The sequence below is a fragment of the Bubalus kerabau genome, chromosome 9 (assembly GCF_029407905.1).
Source record: "Bubalus kerabau isolate K-KA32 ecotype Philippines breed swamp buffalo chromosome 9, PCC_UOA_SB_1v2, whole genome shotgun sequence".
NCBI lineage: Eukaryota > Metazoa > Chordata > Mammalia > Artiodactyla > Bovidae > Bubalus > Bubalus kerabau.
In genome coordinates, this window is record NC_073632.1 from 41,323,309 (window position 1) to 41,349,180 (window position 25,872).

Consider the following 25,872-nt stretch of genomic DNA (forward strand, 5'->3'; position numbering starts at 1 on the left):
ACGCTTATTCCTCAACCAAGACCCTGTGATTCTTTCCATCTTGCAGTACTGTTGCAACATCCCTTATTGTGCGCCGCTATTTATTTCAGTACCGGAGGCAGTTTGGCTCATTAACACAACCGTGCAGTCAGACACCAGCCTCGTTATATCCTGGCGGGAATCTCACAAGCCAAATGGACCGAGCGAGTCCGTCCGCTATCAGGTGGCAATCTCTCATCTGGCTCCCATTCCAGAGATTCCACTAAGGCAAAGTGAATATCCAGATGGAAGTCTCTCTCTCCTCGTTACTAGACTGTCTGGTAGAAAACTCTATGTGTTAAAGGTACGGCCAGTGGATTGGGCACTTTAATTACCACTCTCGAGAGCAAGGTTCGAGAAAGGTTAAGCAATTGTTCTTTTTTACTAAAAGGTTCTGGCCTGCCATGCCGAGGAAATGTGGTGTGCGGAGAGTCACCCTGTCACTGTGGAAACATTTGACTCGCCAGAGAAACCTTACGCCTTTCTTCCAGAGAACACTAGTTTGCAGTTACATTGGAAGGCTCCATCAAATGTTCACCTCATCAGATTTTGGTTTGAACTCCAAAAGGTACATCTCAACGTACACTTTTAATGCAAATCTTTGTTTTATGCTACAGAATAAATCAAAAGGCTTTTTCCAAAAAATATCTTGAGGGCATTCACTTGTATTAAATGAGTGATATATTTGACAACATTCATTGGTTCAGATTTTCCAGATAGATGTGGTAAGCTATCTAGACTGATTTCTGATGGAAAAAATTCCCAGAGAGTTTAATTTGCTCTTAAAAGGCTCCACATAAAAGAGTATAAATTACGGTTTACTGGTTTCATAATATTTTACTTACTTTAGATGTTATCAGTGTGGTTCTCTGGTTTGAAATCCATAGCAATTTGTTTTATTTTATGGAAAAAAAATGGAAAAAACTGAACAAGCATAAACCTAAAACCTGTTTATAAATGTTCTTTCAACCATTTAAGGACTGTATAGCAACAGGAAAGAAGAAAGTGATAAACTGGTTTATTCTAAAGTAGTTGGATCTTGCCTTGAAAACTTTAAATAGTTCCTCATTCAAAAATCTTCATGCATTAACCAATGTAAATAGATCCACTGAATTTAAGCATCAATTAATCTAATTAATTCACTTCTAAGGAAAATCTACACTGATTTTTATACTGATACACTTAATAGATTATTAAGTTTTTATAATTGTGACATTTCATTTTTCACTACTATATATTTGTGTGTCCATGTTTATAAAGACTGGTTAGGAGTGTTTTGTAAACACAAATCAGTATGGTCATGACCTCATTTTTTTAAAAATGAAGTTGCTCCCCAGAGGTTTTAAAATTTTACTATATAATCTATTTTTTAGAATCTTGTACTTTTAGAATCTTTGTACTTTTAGATAAAAACTATGAAAAATAAGCAACAGCAGTGATAAGTTGCTCTAAGTATTAAGTTGATAAGACCAAGACTATAGTTTAATTTGATTTTTTCCATTGAGCATGTTTATGATGATTTGTTACCTATTTAGAAAATAGTCATTTCATAAAAATTCAGTTTTAAATTGGAGAAATTGAAGGATCATCTTTTTGGGGGACATCTATTTAAGTAAGAGACATTACTTTGCCAACAAAGGTCCGTCTAGTCAAGGCTATGTTTTTTTCAGTGGTCATGTATAGATGTGAGAGTTGGACTGGGAAGAAAGCTGAGCGCCAAAGAATTGATGCTTTTGATCTGTGGTGTTGGAGAAGACTCATGAGAGTCCCTTGGACTGCAAGGAGCTCCAACCAGTCCATTCTAAAGGAGATCAGTCCTGGATGTTCATTGGAAGGACTGATGCTAAAGCTGAAACTCCAATACTTGGGCCACCTCATGGGAAGAGTTGACTCATTGGAAAAACCCTGATGCTGGGAGGGATTGGGGGCAGGAGGAGAAGGGGATGACTGAGGATGAGATGGCTGGCTGGCATCACTGACTTGATGGACATGAGTTTAAGTAAACTCCAGGGGTTGGTGATGGACAGGGAGGCCTGGCGTGCTGCGATTCATGGGGTCGCAAAGAGTTGGACACGACTGAGCGACTGAACTGCACTGAACTGAATGCGGTTCAGCTTGAAGTCAAGGGGAGGGATGTAAAGTTCATTTCCCATATCAAAGGTGTGAACTGAGGAAGGATCTTAGAGGTGATTCCAGCCTCTCATGTTACTGATGAGAGGCTAGACACTCAGGCAGGTGGCCCAATGAGTCAGAATCACAGCTGGGCAGGGGAGGACCCTCTGCCTCATTGCTGACTCATCACTACAGAGGCTTTCCTTAGTCCATCTGCAGAAGGAACATGAGTCATCACCATCCACCCCACTTCTTTTTTTTTTTTTTAATTTTATTTTATTTTTAAACTTTACAAAATTGTATTAGTTTTGCCAAATATCAAAATGAATCCACCACAGGTATACATGTGTTCCCCATCCTGAACCCTCCTCCCTCCTCCCTCCCCATTCCATCCCTCTGGGTCATCCCAGTGCACCAGCCCCAAGCATCCAGTATCGTGCATCGAACCTGGACTGGCAACTCGTTTCATACATGATATTTTACAAGTTTCAATGCCATTCTCCCAAATCTTCCCACCCTCTCCCTCTCTCACAGAGTCCATAAGACTGTCCTATACATCAGTGTCTCTTTTGCTGTCTCGTACACAGGGTTATTGTTACCATCTTTCTAAATTCCACATATATGCGTTAGTATACTGTATTGGTGTTTTTCTTTCTGGCTTACTTCACTCTGTATAATAGGCTCCAGTTTCATCCACCTCATTAGAACTGATTCAAATGTATTCTTTTAAATGGCTGAGTAATATTCCATTGTGTATATGTACCACAGCTTTCTTATCCATTCATCTGCTGATGGACATCTAGGTTGCTTCCATGTCCTGGCTATTATAAACAGTGCTGCGATGAACATTGGGGTACACGTGTCTCTTTCCCTTCTGGTTTCCTCAGTGTGTATGCCCAGCAGTGGGATTGCTGGATGATAAGGCAGTTCTATTTCCAGTTTTTTAAGGAATCTCCACACTGTTCTCCATAGTGGCTGTACTAGTTTGCATTCCCACCAACAGTGTAAGAGGGTTCCCTTTTCTCCACACCCTCTCCAGCATTTATTACTTGTAGACTTTTGGATCGCAGCCATTCTGACTGGTGTGAAATGGTACCTCATAGTGGTTTTGATTTGCATTTCTCTGATAATGAGTGATGTTGAGCATCTTTTCATGTGTTTGTTAGCCATCTATATGTCTTCTTTGGAGAAATGTCTATTTAGTTCTTTGGCCCATTTTTTGATTGGGTCATTTATTTTTCTGGAGTTGAGCTGTAGGAGTTGCTTTCCACCCCACTTCTTAAAGTTTAGGAAAGGAGCAGCAGACAGGGGCCACCTGGTTCTGTCCTCATGAGTTTCATATGATACTTTTGTTTCAAGACCTCCTCTACCCTTGCTCAGAACAGGTTTTTAGATAGACCGCTTGAGAAATCATGAAGCTGAAAATGTAAGATGGTAACTTCTACATGCATGATCACCTACAAGTACTAATGTAGAAGGCTGTGTTCTGAGAGGGTTGGTGATGCCATCTAGTTGGAAAGGTCTATTTCTTTTGAGCAAGTTGAACCTACCTCATCATGGTAGGAAGTTAGAAATAGTCTTGTAACTCCACACTGAAACTCTGAGGGGTGAGTGACAAAAGTGAATATGCATATTTTAATTAATCTTTTTTGTTCCTTTCCACCTCTGCCCTTCTCCTTTCTGAAAAAGGATAAAAAGATAAACTTCCAATCTTCATCTTTTCCTTACATGGAAAAATGAGAGTCTTTGAGCACAAGGGCTAAATTTTTATCTTGGTCTTTAGATTTCATAAATTCTTTATTATAATAATGTGTAGAAAAAGAACACATTCAATTTAAGATTGAGGAGAAATAAATAATTTTGCTTTGGTAAATTTTTTTCATGAAAATTCATTAAAATTGTCTTTTTCTTAGCTGTCCAGGGGAATCCCTACCAGAACTGGACATTTCCAAAGTTTCTGTCTCTGAGACATAGTCTGCACCATTTCCTCCACACCCTTGCTCAATAATTTGGAAATCCTCTCTGGTAGCCTTCCCCCCTGCACTTGTTGGCCTATGATGAATGAAGATCCCAACTCCCTTGACATTTACTGGGGTAGCCCATGGCATCTCTATAAGTTAGTGATCTGCCCAGAACATTCATTGCTGTGGTGAGGTCAATACTCTACAGTTTTCCAGCAAAACCCTTGGCCAAATATCTCCCTGACATTCCAAGGAGTTATGATTTCTGGGTGGTGTGGAATGTTGGGCCATCTAGACTACTCACTGAAGGAGGCATTAAGGAGGCAGGACCAAAAAGGGCTAAAATTTTTCAGCCAGGACTCAACATCTCCCTTCCTCCTTCCCCCTTACCTCCCTCAGAAGGTTCAGAATAAATATTATTCTGCATCTGCATCTATTTCATTAGGCTATATGAATCAGTGAGACTGAGACATTTATGAGTTTAACAGGCAATGTCTCTGACATCAGCATTTCTGGTTTTTCTTTTCGTTCCTTCTGTTCCTCTTTCTTTCTGTAGTAAGGTAATCTACTTCCTGAAGGTGCTATAGTGAATTATTTCTAACTGAATAGAAAACTAATATAAAGTGCCCATCCAATGAAATGGCATGACCTTGGGAGTGCTAAATGAAAAAGGAGATGTAAAGTAAGGTTTATTTATGGAAACTGATCTTCTTAGGAAACTGTACTGGGGAAAATACATGAAGAACCCTTGACAGAATGTCGTATCCTCTGTCTTCTCCTATTTGTATGTTGAAAAAAGTCATCATTTTCATATAAGATATTAAGGATCTTGTATCTTATTTAAAATACACAGATATTTAAAAACACACAGATTCTTTAAAAGCAGTGCTTCAGAGAAAGAATTTTAATATAGCTTTAATTACAGACCCAGTAAAATGAAAGTAACATTTCCTATATTTAACTTCTAACCTTGCTACTTAGTGATTGAGTGACAATAGGCAAAGATTTCCTTCTTTTAGGGAACTAGGCTTCCTATGTAGAAAAATAAGGAATGTTGCTTAGATGCCTGAAGAAGGTTTGGGGAAGAAAAACTAAATGTTTTCATTTATAAGTCACTGTGGACTTCTTCAATATGTGAAATATTGTGAAAATATTACTACTTTGAAATCAGCAAATGTGTGGACTTGAAAATATCACAGTTTTAATCCATCATTTCCCTTCAGCTATGAATTTGCATCCTCAGCCATCCTGATTCGATAAAGAGGCCTATGATTAGGGATACCAAGAAGCCAAACAATCCTTCCGATGATAAACAGTCAGAGGTGCTCGTCTCACCTTGGACTTATCCTCGGGACCATCGTTCAAGTAACTTACAGCTTGTCATAAAAAATAAAATTGCTGTTGGTGGAAGGGGATACTATCTGGGACCCGACACTCATAAAAAAGCTCCTATTTTAGTATAAACTTTAAGCTTTAATGCTTGCTACAGGCTTTTGAATTTCTATGTTTAAGAAGTTTTTCTTAAAGAAACAAAAATGTTAATTGAGACTTCTTTTCCTAGTGGAAGCACAAGGAGTTTTACCATGTTAAAGCTTCGTGCAGCCAAGGTCCTGCTTATGTCTGTAACATCACGGACTTACAGCCTTATGCGTCTTATAATGTCCGAGCAGTGGTGGTGTACAGGACAGGAGCAAACAGCACCTCGCTTCCGGGAAGTTTTAAGACTAGAGGTGAGTACTAACATAGTCAGTACTTAGGAAACTCTGGACATTTCTCAATTCTTTTCTCATTGCTTACTTTACTAATCCTAGAGGTTGAGATTTTTCTTAAAAGAGTAAATGATTATCTTTAGAGACTGACTGAAGAAATTGAGAAGGGGTGGGGGTTTCTTACAGGCAGTAATGAGATAATACTCTTCTGGTTTTGCAGGATCCTAAACTGGGAAAAATTATTTCACCTTTCATTATTCTGATTTTCTGTCTAGCTATGATATTTTGTAGTAAGAAGTAAATGAAAACAGTGTCACTGGGTGTTCACATATTTACATATAGACTACTACAACCAGATGTTAAAAATAAAAAATCTAACAAGTATATTAAATTAACCAGTGTTTTAACAGCTATACCATAATTCCAAGTTGATCCCTGTAAGAATCAGTGAAAAATGCTCCAAATCTTACAATCATCTTTTTTACTTGCATCACTTACTTTGTGTCAGGCTAAGATCTATTGTTGCTATTGCTAAGTCACTTCAGTCATGTCCGACTCTGTGTGACCCCATAGACGGCAGCCCACTAGGCTCTCCCATCCCTGGGATTATCCAGGCAAGAACACTGGAGTGGGTTGCCATTTCCCTCTCCAATGCATGAAAGTGAAAAGTGAAAGTGAAGTCGCTCAGTCATGTCCAACTCTTCGCTACCCCATGGACTGCAGCCTACCAGGCTCCTCGATCCATGGGATTTTCCAGGCAAGAGTCCTGGAGTGGGGTGCCATCGCCTTCTCCAAAGATCTAATGTTACTCCTATCATAAATCTATCTAATCCATCACTAATAAAAATCTTCACGTACTCACTTAAACATATGCACTCATATGAACATATTTCTGAATATTTCTTTAATGTATTTGGCTTTTCTCTTACTAAATGTTGTCTATAGAAAGATGTTATGCAGAATATTTTATACTTCTAACATATCAATCAAATTTTCTTTTGTTTCCAAAGCTGGAGTCCCAAGTAAACCAGGGATTCCAAAATTATTAGAAGGGAGTAAAAATTCAATACAGTGGGAAAAATCTGATGATAATGGAAGCAGACTTATGTACTATATCCTTGAAATCAGGTATGTCTGTTTACAAAAGTGCTTTGTAAATTACAAAGACCTAAGCAGTTGATTGTAAGGTATTATTAGATCAAAATTAACAATATTTATGAATGTGTATTTATAAGTAAACATAAGGGATCTTTAGTTTAAGGGCCTTGCATGCCTCATTACATTCTTTGCACAATCTCTAGTGGTCAGCCTTGGCATTCAGTTACAAGGCAGATAGTCATTCTTCTCAGAAATCTGCAACAGCTTGTCAGTGGAAACAACTCAGTCTTTTGAGCATGCACCTAATATTGACTTGATATCGATTCTGTTTAAGAAGCTAAATTGATGTTTGATGTTAGATGATGGTATGTATATAAATTTCTGAGACTGATTTGTTTTAGAAAGATGAATAAGATCTAGTGAGAACTGACAATGAGCTGGTATATTTCAGAAGGTAAAGTCAAGTCAAGACCTGAAATGGTCTGGTGTGTACAGGCAACCCAGGATTCTCTCTCCATTTTCAAGGTTACAGTTTGTAGTGTGTTCCCAGGGACTAAAATTGTGCCTTCGATGAAAACCTGATGAACATATGCAACCTCAGATCCGGCCAGTATGGGGAGCTCTGTGAATCATAACGGGCTCGGATGAGCTGATTTCGTGCCAACTTGAGGAGAGAATTCCAAATTCCACAGACACTCCCCTCACGGGACTATGAAACCATCTTTTAAGAAGCTCCAAGGACAAAAGTCACTTCCATAATTATAGTCCTGGCAACTTGAGCTTTAGATCTATTTTTGCTTCATCTTGCTCTGGCATTCCCATAACCTTAAAAAAATTTCCTGCTCACACTAGAGAATTATGTTTGCTTATTTCTAACTGAAAACTTCTTGAAATTTCTGGTACTTTTTAAAAACAAAATGCAGAGTGAAGTACATTCTGACCTGTAGAACTGTCTTGGTGGTCTATGACTGTAGTTATGTTCACCAACCAGGCCACACCATAGTCTTACTGTAGCCTTGCTAGGAGCACTGCAGTGTATTCCCCTCAGTAACATGTTTAGTGCATAGCTCCATAAATACTCTGCATTTCCTTGCCCCCAAGTCTCTACTCTCAGGAGAGGGACTGTAGATATAAAGTGTGATCTATCTCAGAGGATCTCATAGTATCTCAGAGTAAGTTCTTCGGTCAGGACATTTGTGTGTATTTGCTCATGGTGTACTGGTGGTCTTAGTGCAAAGTGCATGCACTTGGGAGCTGAGTAGATTGCATGAGTTTCCCAGGGCAGTTTCCCAGGGCAGCCAGAACAAAGTACCACCAACTAGGTGGCTTAAAACAACAGATATATATTCTCTCACAGTTCTGGAGACTGGAAGTCTTAAGTCAAGGTCTTGGCAGGATGGATTCTAGGGAAGCATCCTTCCTTGCCTCTTCTCAGCTTTTGGTGATGGACCACAATCCTTGGCTTTCCTTGGTTTGTACATGCATCGCTCCAGTCTCTGGCTCTGTCATCTCATGGTGTTCTCCTTGTGTGTGTCTCTTCTTAAGAGGGCACTGGTCATTGGATTTAGGGCCCACCCTAAACTAGGACCATCTCATCTTGGCTTAATTACATTGGAAAAGACTCTGTTTCCAAGCAAGGTCACATTCACAAGGTCTGGGTGGCATGAATTTTGAGGGGGATTAGCCAACCCAGTACATAGACTATTTAAAATCCTTGCTCTATTTCTTTTTTGAACTTGAGCTTTCTCATCTGTAAAATGAGATGATGATATCTACCTCTTCAGGTTGTTGTGAAGATTCAGTGAAATGATACAGCATAGGAAAAGCCCCTGTATGATGTGTTGTAAACAGAAGGTGTTCAACCAATATAAAAAGTCTTCCTTCTCTTCCTTAGTGGCCAATGTCTGTGAAGAGCCACTTTATACATTTAAAAAATATATTTATTTTTAACTGAAGGATAATTGTTTTACCACTTTATACATGTTTAAAGGTCTTCTTTCTTTTGGATCAGAGTTGTTTGGGTTAAAAATTGAAATTGCCAGTTCCCAACATGAGGCTTCACACGATGCAGGAGAAACACTGTCCCACAGCTTTACTTAGGATGGTCCCAAGGACACTTAGCTGCTGGTCACAGTTGTAACCATCGCTGCTGTCTTGGTCCTCCTGATGTCCTAGCTCATCCTCTGTCCCTTGGAGGCTCAGCTCTTGCTGTCCTTGGTACTCTTGCAGAACAATCATTCAGTTAGTGGGAGCAGAACTGGCTTCCATTATTTATCTTCAAGCTGACTGTGGGTTGGTACCATGTCCTAAAACTGCTGTGGTCTGAAAAGTTTTAGACGTTCCCAGACTTGAAAAGGTCATTGTCAGAAAAGACATAATGGAAAGGCCTTGAGCTTACCTTCAGTCTATGATTCTGTTAAAAGTCATTTTAGTATGTCTTTTGAACCCAGCTCTGTTCTCTTCCCGTTTCATTAGGAAGAGTAATGAGGACTGATACTGAGGTAGGGTGTAGGCTAATTGGAAGCAATGAGGCTCGGAATCTCAGATACAATGATAATTTTGGTAGCCGAACTATTTTATTTTCTTTTTCAATTTTATGTTCTGTGTTTTATCCAGATATGGTATCAGTAAATGACAGATAGCATAAGAGACTGAAAATTAAGAAAAATTTAAAAATTTCCAGTTAAAAAGTATGAAATCATTGTCTTATGTGTTAGGAGTTCTGAAGAAAGTTTGCACACTCCAATAGTAAGAAGAGGCTCTTCAGCTGTCTCTCAGCCATTGATTATTCGTCATTTTCCAGATGGGCTGAGTTGGTTGGCTCCAGGCATTGCTGGGATGACTTTATAAGACTCTGCTATGTTCTGTAGCCAAACCATGTGAGAGGAATGAGATCAAGGGCAAAGTGTGCAACAGGAGATGCTCTGGAGTTCTGTCATTAAAATGATATATGAGCATCTAGAAATAACACATATATTGTCTTGTATATTTCCTATATTTATGATTCTGCTCTTTTTTTTTTTTTTTTTTTTTTTTGCAGAAAGAGCACTTCAAATGATTCACAGAACCAGAATTTAACATGGAAGATGGCATTTAATGGCTCATGCAATAGCATTTGTACATGGAAGTCCAAAAACCTGAAAGGAACATTTCAGTTCAGAGTAGCAGCTGTAAATCATCTGGGGTTTGGTGAATATAGTGGAATCAGTGAGGATATTATATTAGTTGGAGGTATGTTACCATGTCTGTCTACATACTAGCTTATTACACAAGGATTCAGAGATAAAGATAAATGTATTCTCAGCATTAGCAGTAATTGAGTGACTATATAACTTCACCAAACTACCATAGAAACTATTGAACTATTCATTTTATGTGATGAGAGCTTCCTGAAACATCAATATCAACATGTCCTTTTTCTCCTCAGTAACTGTCAGCTCATCTTTAATGCCTACCGCATGAAGTCCATGCTCCTAGATGGACTTCCAAGGTTGTTCGCAGTCTGGTTTTTATCCAGCCTTATTTTTCTGTTCCTGGTTCTCTCATCTGCTACACAACACACCTGAAACTCAACTTTGTCTCTTCCCCAATATCTACATCTTCCACTGGGTAGCCTATTTTTGTGTATAATGCTTCATCTTTCTGATCACATAGGTTAGAAATCTCAGTACCGTGTTTGATTTTCCCCTCTATTCAGTCACCAAGTCCTGTTGACTTTATTATCTTGATTTCTATCTACTAAGTTCCCTTCTTCCTGTTTCTACTTTGGCTTTCCTAACTTAAGCTACCACTTCTTGCCCGTGCTCTTGGCTTAACCCCACTCCTGACAGCTAATCCAGCTGAAGCACAAGCTGGATCACTGCACCGCTCTCTGAAAATCTTGAAAAGGCTCTCCATTCACTGCCTTCAGAATCAAGTACAAACTTTTCTGTGGCATTTAAGGCCTTCCATGATTTGCCCTCCAATTGTGGTTCCTCTTTCCCAATATTTATCCTTACGGCTATAGCCATACCAAACTGGTAAACAAATAAACAAACTTCCATGACACCATGTTCCCTTAGCCTCAAATGCAGGCTTGCACCACCTACCACTTGCCCTTAACGGGGATTTTCTTTCCCTCACTTTGTCAATTGAAATCTTCTCATCCATCAGTGCCCATTGTGATGCTTATCTGCTGCTCCTTAGACACACACAGCACATTACTCTATGCAAAACTGAAGTCATTCTTATTTGTATTATAGTTAGTTACCTGGAGAAGAGCTCCACAAACCTTTTCCGAAAGAACCAAATAGTAAATATTTTAAGCTTTTCAGGCTACATTCGGTCTCTGTAGCATCTTCTTTTTTTTCCTGATAATATATATATATATATTTTTAAGTATTTTTTTGCTTTATTATTTTTTAAATTTTATTTTATTTTTAAACTTTACATAATTGTATTAGTTTTGCCAAATATCAAAATGAATCTGCCACAGGTATACATGTGTTCCCCATCCTGAACTCTCCTCCCTCCTCCCTCCCCATACCATCCCTCTGGGTCGTCCCAGTGCACCAGCCCCAAGCATCCAGTATCGTGCATGGAACCTGGACTGGCAACTCATTTCATACATGATATTTTACATGTTTCAATGCCATTCTCCCAAATCTTCCCACCCTCTCCCTCTCCCACAGAGTCCATAAGACTGTCCTATACATCAGTGTCTCTTTTGCTGTCTCATACACAGGGTTATTGTTACCATCTTTGTAAATTCCATATATATGCGTTAGTATACTGTATTGGTGTTTTTCTTTCTGGCTTACTTCACTCTGTATAATAGGCTCCAGTTTCATCCACCTCATTAGAACTGATTCAAATGTATTCTTTTAAATGGCTGAGTAATACTCCATTGTGTATATGTACCATAGCTTTCTTATCCATTCATCTGCTGATGGACATCTAGGTTGCTTCCATGTCCTGGCAATTATAAAATATTTTTAAAATGTAAAAATTATTCTTGGTTCATGAGGAGTACAAAATCAGGTTACTATGGCCACATGTGGCCTGCATGCCATAGATTGCCTAGCTCTGGTCCCCAAGTCTTCTCTTCTCAGTGAAACTAAGAGCAGGTGCCATGTTTTCACCAGGTGGTGCTAGTGGCAAAGAACCCGCCTGCCAGCGCAGGAGATGTGAGAGATGCGGGCTTGATCCCTGGCTCAGAAGATCCCTTGGAGGAGGGCACGTCAACCCACTCCAGTATTCTTGCCTCAAGAATCCCATGGACAGAGGAGCCTGGCAGTCTGCAGTACATAGGGTCCCACAGAGTCAGCCATGAGACAAAAGTGACTTAGCAAGCACACACACACACACACATCATGTTTTCATGTTTATATTCCTCAGTTAAATACTCATGGAATTAAATGTATATGAAGATGTTATAGAAGAAATAATGCTCCCAACTATATGATAAATGAAAGTTGGGACTTCTTTGTCCCAAATTCATTAAAAAGATTATTCATGTTTTATCAACCATTTTAAAGTAGAAAATAGGGTGGGTATATCCCAATGATATATTGGAAACCAGATCACTGGAAATGAAAAAAGAGGAAAAAAAAACCCTTGACTTTGATTACTCACAGTGTAAATATACTCTCTCCGTGGATGATTTCAAGCTACTGATGGTTTAACTATTGGCTTGCAAAAATTCAGTAGGGGCTAACTTTGGCATATTCTGGCATAATACTGAGACAATCGAGTTTTACTCTTTGAATTATGTTCTTTTTCTCATTTATTTTATTAGATGGTTTTTGGATACCAGAAACAAGCTTTATACTTACTATTATAATTGGAATATTTCTGGTTATTACAATCCCATTAATCTTTGGTAAGTATAATAGATTTAAAAATACATCAATAGGTAATAAACTGCTTACTTGATCATATTAATTGATTTATCTGAGTTTAATTTATATCTGATTAACTTTCTACATGAAATAGATTCATGAAATTCACAATGTTACCTTTGGCTATGCTTCAATAACCACTAAACCCTGTGAATTTTTTTTTTCTAATCTGGGGTAACCATTTTATGAAAAATATATCCGTATTTATACTTCACAGTATTCTTTAGGTAAAACCACTTGCTAAGGCACCAACTTCTGGCCTTTTTTAAAACAGTATTACGGATTGGCTATATAACAAGTGTTTGTAACTTATAGTTTGAAAAAAGTAAAAGAAAAATAACTCTGGGTATAAAAAAAGTGGAGGATTAAAGGGAGACCAGTGACACCCTTGTTCAGGATAGTCTGGGTCTCCAAGCAGACAGCCCAGTTTAAAATGAACAGGGCCTCTTGCAGAAGATCCATTTCTGGCTTGTAGCATTCACTCTCACTTTTGGATGTCTGGTCTATTTGTTTCAAATCTCTACTCATTTGTAAATAACCAGGAAAGTAGAGCAGTTTGGCTAGATTGATAGAAAGCTAGCTATTTCTCATCACTAATTTTATACTAAGGTGTTAGTCTTAAAAGTCTTTATTTAAACATTTAATAATGAGAAAATACAGGGACAAGCCCCCAAAAGGTGATTAAAACATTAGACCTATCAGGTTATCATACATCAGGGCTTCCCTGGTAGCTCAGTTGGTAAAGAATCTGCCTGCAATGCAGGAGATCCTGGTTTGATTCCTGGGTTGGGAAGATCTGCTGGAGAAGGGATAGGCTACTCACTCTAGTATTCTTGGGCTTCCCTTTTGGCTCAGCTGGTAAAGAATCCGCCTGCAATGCAGGAGACCTGGGTTTGATCCCTGGGTTGGGGAGATCCCCTGTAGAAGGAAAATGCTATCCAGTATTCTGGCCTGGAGAATTCCATGGACTATATAGTCCATGGGGTCACAAAGAGTCGGACATGACCGAGAGACTTTCACTCTCAGGTTATCATAGTGGATTATGCATCCTGCTTTATCCCCATCATTCCATTATAGTCATTACTACTATTTTCTTTCAGTCTCCTAAAATGTCCTGATTTGGATTATAAGATACACAGTCACTCTGTCATTAACATATGAGCCTCTGACATGCTGAAGCATTACAAAAAAGACATGATATTTACCAGAAACCAACACTCAAGCATATAGTCAGGAAATTGGGGCTTCTTTTTTTTTTTTTTTAATAAATAGCGAAAAGTTTAAGGAAAAGTTACAAACATAAAGTTGAACTCTCAGGATAAAGAAAGTCAATATTTCACTCCATGTCCTAAATCTGTATTATTTCCCCAAACTGATTAGAGTCATAGCTATTAGCATGTTGAAACTTGAATTGAGATTTCTTTTCAAACATTCCACAGCAGACAATATATGGAATATATGATTCCTTCAGCTAACTTGGAAAGCTAAAAATTTCATCTGACCCTGCCAGGATTTTAACCTGTGGTTCCAGGAAGTCTAAGTACTGCACAGCTGATGTTTGTGCCACTAAGCCAGCCCCTCCAGAATTATGCATATGACTGTAGTATATTTGGCAGTTGGCATATAGGCTTGACTATTTGTCTGCTTTCCTACTGGGAAGGAGTATTATGTGAAGGATCCTTCATCTGACTTTTGCCTGCCTACTTGTACATCATTGTCTAAACTCATGACTCTAGTGGATGAACATGAGATAATTTCAGACAACCTATTGTGCTTTCAAGACACTTCATGGATATCTGACTTTCTCAGGACTTAAAGGTCTTTATTCTATGTGGAACTCATGCATTTTTGAGTAGAGCTAAGCTAATTTGGTTCTTTTGCTTTTAGTAATAGTGCATGTGGTTTTACGGGTAGGATTGTGTGAGTGCATGAGGAAAGATTGAGTTATTCAAATAATGAAAATACCAATTGTTTAAAAATTTGAATTGTGCTGAGGGTTCTCATCAGTCATACTTATAAATACAAAATTGAAACAAAGATTTTAAAATAAGCATCAACAGCCTACTCTTTGGTGAGTGGTTATATCTACTGTGCAACATGAGCCTTACACTGGGAGCAAAGGAAAATAAGCTGTAATGGTGCTCTGTGATAACCTAGAGGAGTGTGATGGGGAATGGGAGGAAAGTTCAAGAGGGAAGGGATATATGTATATTTATGGCTGATTCATGTTGTTGAATGGCAGAAACCAACACAACATTATAAAGCAAGCGTCCTCCAATTAAAAATGAATTAAAAATTTTAATTGCTGACCTCAGGAGCTTGTCGTTTAATGGGGGAGGTAAGACATATTGGTTTCCCTTGTGGCTCAGCTGGTAAAGAATCCACCTGGGTGATAAAGAACCCAGGGAGACCTGGGTTCGATCCCTGGGTTGGGAAGATCCCCTGGAGAAGGGAAAGGCTACCCACTCCAGTATTCTGGCCTAGAGAATTCTGTGGACTGTATTATAGTCCATGGGGTCACAAAGAGTTGTACATGACTGAGTGACTTTCACTTTCACTTTCAAGACACATCCTGTGCAGAAAGTAAAATAATGAGAGATGTGTTAAACAGCAATAAAAGGAAGTAGTAAATGGAATGTAGAAGACAGTGACACAGCCGTGCTGACTGAGAGCCACAGTTGGTCTTATAAGTTCAGAGATGAGATATCAACAGAGGTTGCAGAGGTCTTGGACAGCATCCCTGAGGATATGGAGTCTTGAGCTGGGTCTTTAAAAATGAAGGACGGGTGGTAAGAGCATTTCAGGTTTAGAAAAATTGTATTAGCATAGGTACTTAAGATCTTTTCCTGTGTGGTCCCTCAGATGAAATTTCACTTGCGTAAAACTCTCACCTGTTGGGTGCAGAAGCTACTGCGGAATAAAGTTCAAATTTTAAGCATCATCTTGCAAAGCATCCTTACTGTTTTCAACTTTTGTGTCAATATTCTAGTATAGATGGGCAATCTTAATGACATATGTATTTTAATCTTTGAAAAATAGAACATGCTTTATGGTTATAAAAATAATATTTGCCCATTGTATGAAGAAAACAATACAAATTACCTATGATTCCACAACTAGGGAGGAGCCCTGCTAACACTTGGTAGATTTCATTCTAATAATCTTTCTATATACATGAGTATGTGTGTTATGAAAGACAATGAATATACACTCTGTACTCTGCATTTTAAAATAAAGCATGCCGTTATATAGAAAGCATCCTTTAGGTCTGCTGAGGAGAATAACCTGAATGTATCTGGATTCAAAAATGAATTTGTTCACTAACAACTGTCATGCAAATTTGTTTTGGTTTATTTTGATTCTAGACTATGAGTGACTTTGTGAAATAAGTTCTGATAGTAAGATACTTCCACGTGTTTATAACAGCAATTGGAAATATATTAAGATTTACACTGAGAAGTGAGATAAAATGTGATGTGGTATAAATTATACATTTTCATATGACTTTTTACCTGGATTTAGTTAGTTTTTCTATTATGGGCCTATTTTTTTTCAATCAAATTTGGTTATTCTATCAATAATGTTGTTCAGTATAAACTTTAAAAATGTATTGTTAGCAGCCTTTTCTAAAGAAAAAGAAAGCAATATTTCATTTGGTAAATTATGCTATTTTTTCTTGATAGTCTGGCATAGATTAAAGAATCAAAGCACTCCCAAGGAAGGGCTGACGGTTCTCATAAATGAAGACAAAGAATTGGCTGAACTTCGAAGCCTGGCCACTGGAGTAGGGCTGGCAAACGCCTGCTATGCGATACAGTATGTAACCTGTGCTGGCATTACGGGACACCTAGATGAAAAGTGTGTGCGTGCTGGGGCGCTTCCGTCATGTTGGACTCTGTGATCCTATTGTGGGCTACTCTAAAAAGAGTGTCCATGAGTGCCACGTTGCCCAGGACTGTCCTGGTTTATGCTCATTTTTCTGGCATATTCAAAAATAACATCCCCTTTCATTCTCAAATGTGACCTGGGATGGATGGCAAATTATGTTGTTATCCTATCCTAAGAAACATGAACAAAAATCAAATGTTTCCTAGTGTTTTAGCACATAATTTAAAAATAAGTAAAACAAAGAGATAAATACTACGTGGAAGGGAGTAGATGGTAATATGGTTGATTCAACAAGAAGAGACGGATTCTCTTGTGTGTGCTATTAAGTCAATTTTTTAATGTTTTCAGAAATTGTATGGTGATTGTCTACAAAACTTCTCTAAAATATATGAGGTTTTAACTTTCATTGTCATCATAATTTAAGGCAATATTTAAATGTCTCATTTAAAAGACAGACACTATATTATGCTCCATGCAAAAAGGATTGTATATAGTCATAGGCCTTGTTTCTAGAAATTTATTTAAAGACATGAGAACACAGGACTTGGAGTAGACACAGAGGTGACTTAAATATGCTTTTCAGAGATGACTTTTCCTTGAGAAAATATGCAGTGTATCTGATTTTCAAGATTCTCTTTTAAAAGCTCAAAGCATTTTTAATGCTGATGAATTTTCTCCTGCTCATAATATTCCAAGTGAGAAACTTGACTTTCTAAAAGTTAATCTGATGGACAAGAAATGATGTTGCGATCATAGTAAATTTTGTATTACATGAGAGATTAGGTGTATGAAGTAAAGTAAAAGCTTTGAGCTCATAAGCCAAGCTGTATTTATTACTAATTTGCAATAGCTTTTTATACAAATAGGTGACCTGAAGAAAATACGAACTGATCATTTTAACAAAACAAACTACAGTGAAAAATTTTGAGGCAATGAACTCACAGCCATGTTATCAAAAGGAAGCTGCCTAGAAGTAAAGTAATCTACTCTGTCTGGGTTTCAGAAGACAGAAGGAATATTCTAGAAGGTGGAATAGGACTGGAATAGGAATGTAGACACATCACCATGTCACACTGAAGGCATACAGTGTTGCCAAGCCATGAGATTTCTCTTCCCTTTCTCCTCCTTTTTTATTCTCAAACACTAACACCCACATCCACTTATAAACCGTATGCATTTTGGGAGACCAAAAATAACGTTATTTTCCAGTACTCTTCCGACCCAAGAGGAGATTGAAAATCTTCCTGCCTTCCCTCGGGAAAAACTGACTCTGTGTCTCTTGCTGGGAAGCGGGGCCTTTGGAGAAGTGTATGAAGGGACAGCGGTAGACATCTTAGGCGTTGGAAGTGGAGAAACCAAAGTAGCTGTGAAGGTAATGTGGCTCTTTTAACTCCTCGGCTTGTTATGTCTGCATTATTGACAGGGACTTATTTAAATATAACAATGAGAAAAAAGGAGTGATCTTTTTTTTTTTTTTTTTTTTTTTAACTAAATCTGGGATGATTTATTTTTTTTTTTTTTTAATTTTATTTTATTTTTAAACTTTACATAACTGTATTAGATTTGCCAAATATCAAAATGAATCCGCCACAGGTATACATGTGTTCCCCATCCTGAACCCTCCTCCCTCCTCCCTCCCCATTCCATCCCTCTGGGTCGTCCCAGTGCACCAGCCCCAAGCATCCAGTATCGTGCATCGAACCTGGACTGGCATCTCATTTCATACATGATATTTTACATGTTTCAATGCCATTCTCCCAAATCTTCCCACCCTCTCCCTCTCCCACAGAGTCCATAAGACTGTTCTATACATCAGTGTCTCTTTTGCTGTCTCGTACACAGGGTTATTGTTACCATCTTTCTAAATTCCATATATATGCGTTAGTATACTGTATTGGTGTTTTTCTTTCTGGCTTACTTCACTCTGTATAATAGGCTCCAGTTTCATCCACCTCATTAGAACTGATTCAAATGTATTCTTTTTAATGGCTGAATAATACTCCATTGTGTATATGTACCACAGCTTTCTTATCCATTCATCTGCTGATGGACATCTAGGTTGCTTCCATGTCCTGGCTATTATAAACAGTGCTGCGATGAACATTGGGGTACTCGTGTCTCTTTCCCTTCTGGTTTTCTCAGTGTGTAAAAGATGACTAGGAGAAGGTAGAAGTCTATCCGTGGCTACGGAAATCACAGTACTTTTTCCATTTCCTGCAAAAGTTCTGTTATGAACAGTTACCTCTGAGGTTACTAATTCACTAAGGCCAGCAGAGAGTTTTTCCCTTCAAATATACTCTAAGAGAACTGCGGTGCTTGGGGCTAGAGCAGATGGTAAATATTTTAGACTTGCTAGCCAGATGGTGTCAGTTCTGGCTATGCAGCCCTGGCACTGCAGTGTGAAATCAGCCACAGTCAATATGTGAATGAATGGCTGTCGTTGTGTTCCAGTAAAACTTTATTTATAAAAATGGAAATTTTCATTTCACATAATTTTCTTGTGTTATGCAGTCCTCTTATTTTTTTACGACTTTTTTCAATCATTTCAAAATGTAACAAGTTAATTATACCTCAATAAAACTAGAAAAATAAAAATGTAACACCTATTTTCAGATTATAACTGTACAAAAATAGATGATAGGCTAGAATTGGCCCACAGGTTGTAGTTTGCTGACCCCTGTACTACAAAATTATTCATCATAGTGTATTCGATGCAGTCAAAAGGAAGCACTGGATATACTCTTGTATTTTTGTAAAACTTTCTTTTGATCAACAGGTGACATATCTTTTATGTAATTGAGTAATATCCTGATTATTGCTTGTTATGAATTTATTGCTTTGAGAAATTGTCAGAGAAGTTGCAAAATTCTCTCCATTTCCAGTTGATAGAATTTTAACATACTTTAATCTCAAGCGGTTTAAACAAGTGTTTCTTTTTCTTACATAACAAGATGACTTCTGGCTTTGGTATAGTGCTGTGTCAAGCCAGAGCTAGTATATCTGAAGTTCTCCTGACTTTGTACGTGTGTGGTGCCTCATGGTTCCAAGATGGCTGCCAAAGAATCAAGCATCACATCTTCATTCAGGATATGGAAAGGGGGAAGGATAGTGTTAGATGTATATGTTCAGGAAAGTAAAAAATTTCCACACACCTCCTCAACAATTTACCCCTTACATTTCATTGATCAGGACTGAGTCATATGACCACCCTTGCTTGCAAGAAAGGCTGGGAAATTGGAGAACATAGTTTAAGATAAAGGTGGCTATTACAAAACAAAGGTTGTCTCCATTAACCTACTTAGCTCACAGAAATGTCTGCTGTACTGATTCCTGGCTTGTTTTATGTTGCGCAGACTTTGAAGAAGGGCTCCACAGACCAGGAGAAGATTGAATTCCTGAAGGAAGCACATCTGATGAGGTATTAGGCAGTTCTGAAATAATTTTCCCTTGGTATGGGTAGGAAGCTTTTACATATGATTCGTGGATTTTTAACTTTCAAAATCAGCTGACATCACAGATTAAGTTCAAAATAAGCATGGCTGAAATTTAAAAGGAAGTATGTCTGGAGTGACAAGTATTCTGGAGAATAGATTTTTATGATAGATTCTCTGAGTCTGGGCACAGGCAGTCCTTAGACAATAGGTCTTTTCTTTTACCTCCAATAAGAAGCATGTTTTGCAAGGGATTTCTGAGGCTGATAAGCTTTAAATATGCTTATGTTCTTCTAAATGTGTAATCATAAGTCAAGTAGACCAAGTAAGGGAGAGTTCTCTTAAGCACGGTGACATCAGTGAAAATATCCTTGGTCTTGGTAAATTTGTCTTCAAGTTAGAGTTAGTTGATAGTAATGAAAACGACTCAGGTACATTTTAATAACCCTGAGGCGATGGTCGACAGGGTCCCAGGTTGTGGGTTCTGACCATTTGACTGGGGCTTATTTGCTTTGACCTCTTGAGAAAACAATTGTAGCCAAAACTGCGTGTCTGAATTGTTTCTCTAAAAGGGAGAGAATTATTTCATATTTGTCATGACCAAAAATGTAGTGTTTTTTAAAATGTCTTTTGAAGAAAGGTATTAGTTAAAGTTACTTTTTTTTCCCCCAAACATAAAATACTTGATATAAATGCCACTTCTTCTGAAACTACCCTTATTCTATGCACATGCCTTGGCCACTAGGGGTTGCAATATTACCTCTGTAAGGCAGGCATGAAAAGGAGGCTTTCATTTATTAGAGGGAGAAAAAAAATCAGGGGTTGAAAGGAAATCAGAGATAAAGATTTGCTGTTTCACAAAGGCCTTCACAAGACTTCTGTTGCTGACATGTCAACCTGCCTGTCTGTTTCCACCTTTTAGCAGGTTTAATCATCCCAACATTCTGAAGCAGCTTGGAGTTTGTCTGCTGAATGAACCCCAGTACATTATTCTGGAACTGATGGAAGGAGGAGACCTTCTTACCTATTTGCGTAAAGCCCGGATGACGCTGGTAGGAAATGGGGTCCACACTATTGGTTTGGTAATGCAGATGACCTTTAAGTTCCTTTTAATCTTCTTTTAAATTCAATAGACTGCAGTTTTGCCTGATGGTAGAAATTTAGATGACTTCCATCAGAAAAATTCTTGTATTTACTTCATGTTGGATTACTCAAACTAGAACCCTGGGCTAATGTCTGGCCTTTTCTGGCTGATTGAGCCTGTTTTTAGTATCCAATGGAAAAATAGGTTCCCCACCACCACCATGCTGCCAGAATCGTGTTCTCTCAAGAACAGAGACTGTGTGGAGTTTCTCTGTACTTAATTTACCTGCCTTTATGTCATAAATTGAAATTTCCAGCCCTCTTTCTTTACCAAGTACTAGGTTATACGTCCCTCCCCAGCTGACATTTTCCGAATGGATTTTCACAGGCATCTCAAAAACAGATCTCTTGATGTCATGCATCCTCCTTCATGCCCCCCATCCAGCTCCTTACTTTCTCTTTTCCTACCATCATGCTAAGAGGTCCTGTCTGCTCTGGGGTTCCTCTTACAACACGCAGCCCCAGTGCATGGTCCCCGTCTCCCCCGGGCCGAGAGCAGCACCCTGCACAGGTGGTCGCTGGAAATCCTGTGGCCTGCGTGTTGAATCAGGCTCGGGGGCAGGGGCGGTGTCTCAGCTCCTGTGGAATTTGCTTTAGGTCTCAGATGAGAAACACCTGAGACAAAACAAGTAACTAAAATTTAAATCTGTAGTTTTAAAAATTCTGTTTTTTATTTCTATCAAAGTACATGTGCGTGCATGCGTGCTAAGTTGCTTCAGTTGTGTCCTACTCTTGCCACCCTATGGACTGTAGCCTGCCAGGCTCCTCTGTCCGTGGGATTCTCCAGGCAGAAATACTGGACTGGGTAGCCATTACCATCTCCAGGGGATCTTCCCAACTCAGGGATCGAACCCAGGTCTCCTGCATTGCAGGCAGATTCTTTACTGTCTGAGCCACTAGGGAAACCCAGCAAAGTACACATTATATGCGTAAAAAACTGAACTATATGACAAGGTTTATGGTGAAAAATAGGTGTCTGCTCATTCCTTCTGGTGTTTACCTCTGCGTTCCTAAGTGCTCTGCGTATATGGTACACAGTGAGTTTTCAGCCTTGGGGGAATCTATTGACTGTCTACCATGAGAGGCAAAGATTTAACCTAAGAGTAGTCATGACTACTACTCTTGACTAAAAGCAGTCATGTACCAGCCCAGCCCCATCAGCTCTACACATAGAAAAACTTCATTTTCCCCATTCTTTGACAGTCACCCCAATTTGCAGATAAATCACCTTTGCAGGTTTACATTGCTATGCCTATTTAATTATTATTTGCTAAGATACTCAAATACTATGATTGTGATTTTTCTCTCGAGTAGTTTAATAAATGCCTCTTTCCCCCCATTTGCTTAGCTTTCTATATACCTAAACTTTCTGGCAGAACTGTAATCCTTTCTCAACATGGTTAAATGTATCAGATAATCCAGCTCCTCACAATTTTACCCCTGGACACTTCCCTCATGGAGTTGATATGGGCACTTTGTCTTCTGGTCTCTACAGTGCTGTTATCTAGGGGTTTCCTTCACGTTTACCCTGGTAATTTCCATGTTGGGCCCTTATTTCCTCAATTCCATGATTTTATTCTATTTTAGAAAAGAGAAAGCACAAGAGGCAAAAATCTCCTTTTTTTTCCCACTTTGAGGAAATGTTCTTTTTCATTCCCTCACACTGGATTAATGATTTGCTGTGTTCTAGGTTGAGAATCCCTTTTCCTCAAAACTAAATCCTCTTTGTCTTTGTTTTCTAGCTTCTACAATTGTCTTTAAAACCTTTTATGCCATTCTGATTCCTGGACAAATGATCAGTGACCTGCTTTTTTGCCCTTCTCTTTGGAAAATTTTAGGAACTTCTCCTTATCTGTGGTACTTTTTACTCATCTGGATGCTCAGCCTGGAAAATCATGCCTTTCAGTTCTGGGATTTTTTCATATCATTTCTTTGGCAACTAACTCTTTGTTTTCTTTATTTCTTTGTTCTAAAAATCCTGTTATTTGGATAACAGTCATCTTTGTTTTATCTTTTTATTAACTATTTTCTCCTATTTTCTACTCTGCATTTTTGCTCTCAATTCTGGTATATTTCCTCAACTTTGAAATAGAATTTAAAAATTTAATTTTCCACAGACTCATTCTTATATTTTGACTGCCTCTTAAAATAGTATTCTGATTTTTCCATACATGCAAAATCTTCTTTTATCTTTCCTAGGATACTAATTATAGTGTTTTTTTTAAAGTGTTAATTTGCTTCCTACATTGTCTTGACTTCCTTTTTGCCTCTTTGTTCTGGGATCTGTTTGTAATGTGAGAAGCTTTTCTCAAATGTGTGGTAATTTGTGGCCAGTCTGCATATTTAATAGTGAGCCCTAAGAAGCTGATTGGAGCCTACGTGTCCAAGCAGCTTCCTTTTGTTGTCAGGTGGGACCCTGCTGTTCTGTTGGGGTCCCCTAATGACAGCATCTGGATGTCTTCCCTGGCATATGCCAGTTTCCCCCAGAGAGGAGTCTGCTGGTCTCCTGCTTGGGCAGTAAATGCATGAGCCTCAGTTCAGGGAATCAAAGCAGGGAAGAGAGCTGGGGGGTCTCAAGGCTCGGAATGAGGATGCTTGTTTAATTCCCTTCTCCATTTTCAGCACAGAGCCTCAGCATGACTGGTATCTTTGAACCTGGAATTGTTTTGGTTCTGTTTGTATGTGTGTGTGTGTGGTGGGGGTGCGGTTTGCAGAGGAAAGCCTCCTGATGCAGTGAGGGGCTCTAGTTAGCCCATAAACAAGCTTTTAAGTATTCACCCTGCTCTTCACCCTACTCCTCACCCCTGCATTCAGAGATACTTGCTGCCTTCAATGCCAGAGTACTTATAGGGTTCTATAGTGAAAAAACAGAGAAGGCAATGGCACCCCACTCCAGTACTCTTGCCTGGAGAGTCCCATGGATGGAGGAGCCTGGTAGGCTGTAGTATATGGGGTCGTGAAGAGTCGGACAATACTGAGCGACTTCACTTTCACTTTTCACTTTCATGCATTGGAGAAGGAAATGGCAACCCACTCCAGTGTTCTTGCCTGGAGAATCCCAGGGACGGGGGAGCCTGGTGGGCTGCCGTCTATGGGGTCACACAGAGTCAGACACGACTGAAGTGACTTAGCAGCAGCATAGTAAAAAAAAAAATCTCTTAATTTTTGCCTTCTTCTCTGCAGGCAGCTAGCTTTCATTTCTATGGGCTCTGCTAAATGACCATGCTTCCATCTGCTTTCCTTCCTCCAAAACGTTGGCTCATGCTCTATCCATTCTCATCTGTTCATCCTCATGAGATTATAATAGTCCCTCTACAAGGTCACTTTAGTAAGGTTTGGGAAGAGACTTTAATAAGAAAGTTTCTCTGTAGATTTCTTCTTTTAGTTTTTGTTGGAGACAGAAGAGACAATGAAGATGGGCTGAAAGAACTCACAGCGCCGCTTTTCTCTAATGAATCCTATTCAGCTAGCGTCCTAGTGGCTCTGATGATCGGTTTTCAAGTGCACGTCAGTCCTTCTGTTGTCTTTCCTGCTGGCTACCCAGGCAGCTTCCATGCTTGTCTCCCTTGCCAGGACCCTATAGGACAGGGTGCCCTTAGGTGCTCAGTGCTAGAATTAAGGTCTGGGGTCCGCAGGAGAGCACTACAGGCTCTAAGCTCTCACCAGGTTAAGTTCATGTGGGGCCAGCCGTCTCTCCACAGAGGGTACTCAGAGACACCTTTCTAGATTTGCCACAAGCATCCTTCTCCCCATCCCTGCTCTGAGACTGTTTTGTTGAGTTGAATGCCTAAGGATTGACTGCAACTGGGTTTATAAACCTTAGGCTAGTCCTTCATTTTCAGGACACTCAGTTTCTGCATCTGTAAAATGGAATATTGAATCCAAAACTTTCTCAGCTCCTTTTAACTTTGACATTCTAAGATAGAACTAACATTCTAAAATGTACTAAGATAGAAAAAGTGAAAAAACAAAAAGTGAAAAAAGAAAAAAAAAACAAAGCTCTATCAAAAAAAGCTCTATAGATACAAATCTATTATTTGTATCTATAATACAAATCCATAGCCAGATACAATTCAATTCATGAAATTTCTGCTGCATATTTATTTCATTTAATACAGCAGTGGGGAATGTGGCAGTTGCTTTCAAGGATCTCGCCAGTATGGTAGGGTGGGTAAGTCACGTGTGAATAACTCATTTAAGGTAGAATATAAGGTAGAAAGAGGGAAAGTTCATTAGAATGGAGTAGAGAATATGCTGCTGAAGCTCAGATAAGAGAGAGAGATGTTACCTACTGGGAAGATGCAAGAAGGGTGCATGATGGAGATCTTCTGTTTGGGACACAACCAAGGTGCGAGAGAACAGTTTCTGAAACTACACCCATATGAGTTATAAAAGGCTTTGACTAGCAATAGACTGAGATAGAGATTCGATACATCTGGAGAGTTGGCAAGACAGATGCCCAGGGTAGCATCTGGAGTTAAAAAGGCCTGACATGGGGTGATGAGGTGTCCCAATAGGTTGTCAGAGGGACTAATAGGTGTAAGTTATAGTTAGAGATCCAGGCAGGCAAGGAGCATCTGAAAATCTGTCAGCAGAGAACAAGGCACCAGCCATCAGACTGTCATTCAGGAGG

At 38.9% G+C, this 25,872-nt stretch overlaps 1 protein-coding gene across 1 annotated transcript in view; it reads left to right on the forward strand.

Annotated features, from left to right (window-relative positions):
- Positions 1 to 25,872, forward strand: part of ROS1 (ROS proto-oncogene 1, receptor tyrosine kinase) — a 135,463-nt gene that overhangs the window by 88,906 nt on the left and 20,685 nt on the right. The window contains exons 31-40 of the mRNA XM_055534733.1: positions 90 to 322; positions 410 to 586; positions 5,653 to 5,821; positions 6,811 to 6,928; positions 9,939 to 10,129; positions 12,675 to 12,758; positions 16,461 to 16,593; positions 17,875 to 18,037; positions 20,019 to 20,083; positions 21,019 to 21,148. Of these exons, the coding sequence (XP_055390708.1) occupies positions 90 to 322; positions 410 to 586; positions 5,653 to 5,821; positions 6,811 to 6,928; positions 9,939 to 10,129; positions 12,675 to 12,758; positions 16,461 to 16,593; positions 17,875 to 18,037; positions 20,019 to 20,083; positions 21,019 to 21,148 (1,463 nt within the window). The remainder of the gene's footprint in view (positions 1 to 89; positions 323 to 409; positions 587 to 5,652; positions 5,822 to 6,810; positions 6,929 to 9,938; positions 10,130 to 12,674; positions 12,759 to 16,460; positions 16,594 to 17,874; positions 18,038 to 20,018; positions 20,084 to 21,018; positions 21,149 to 25,872) is intronic.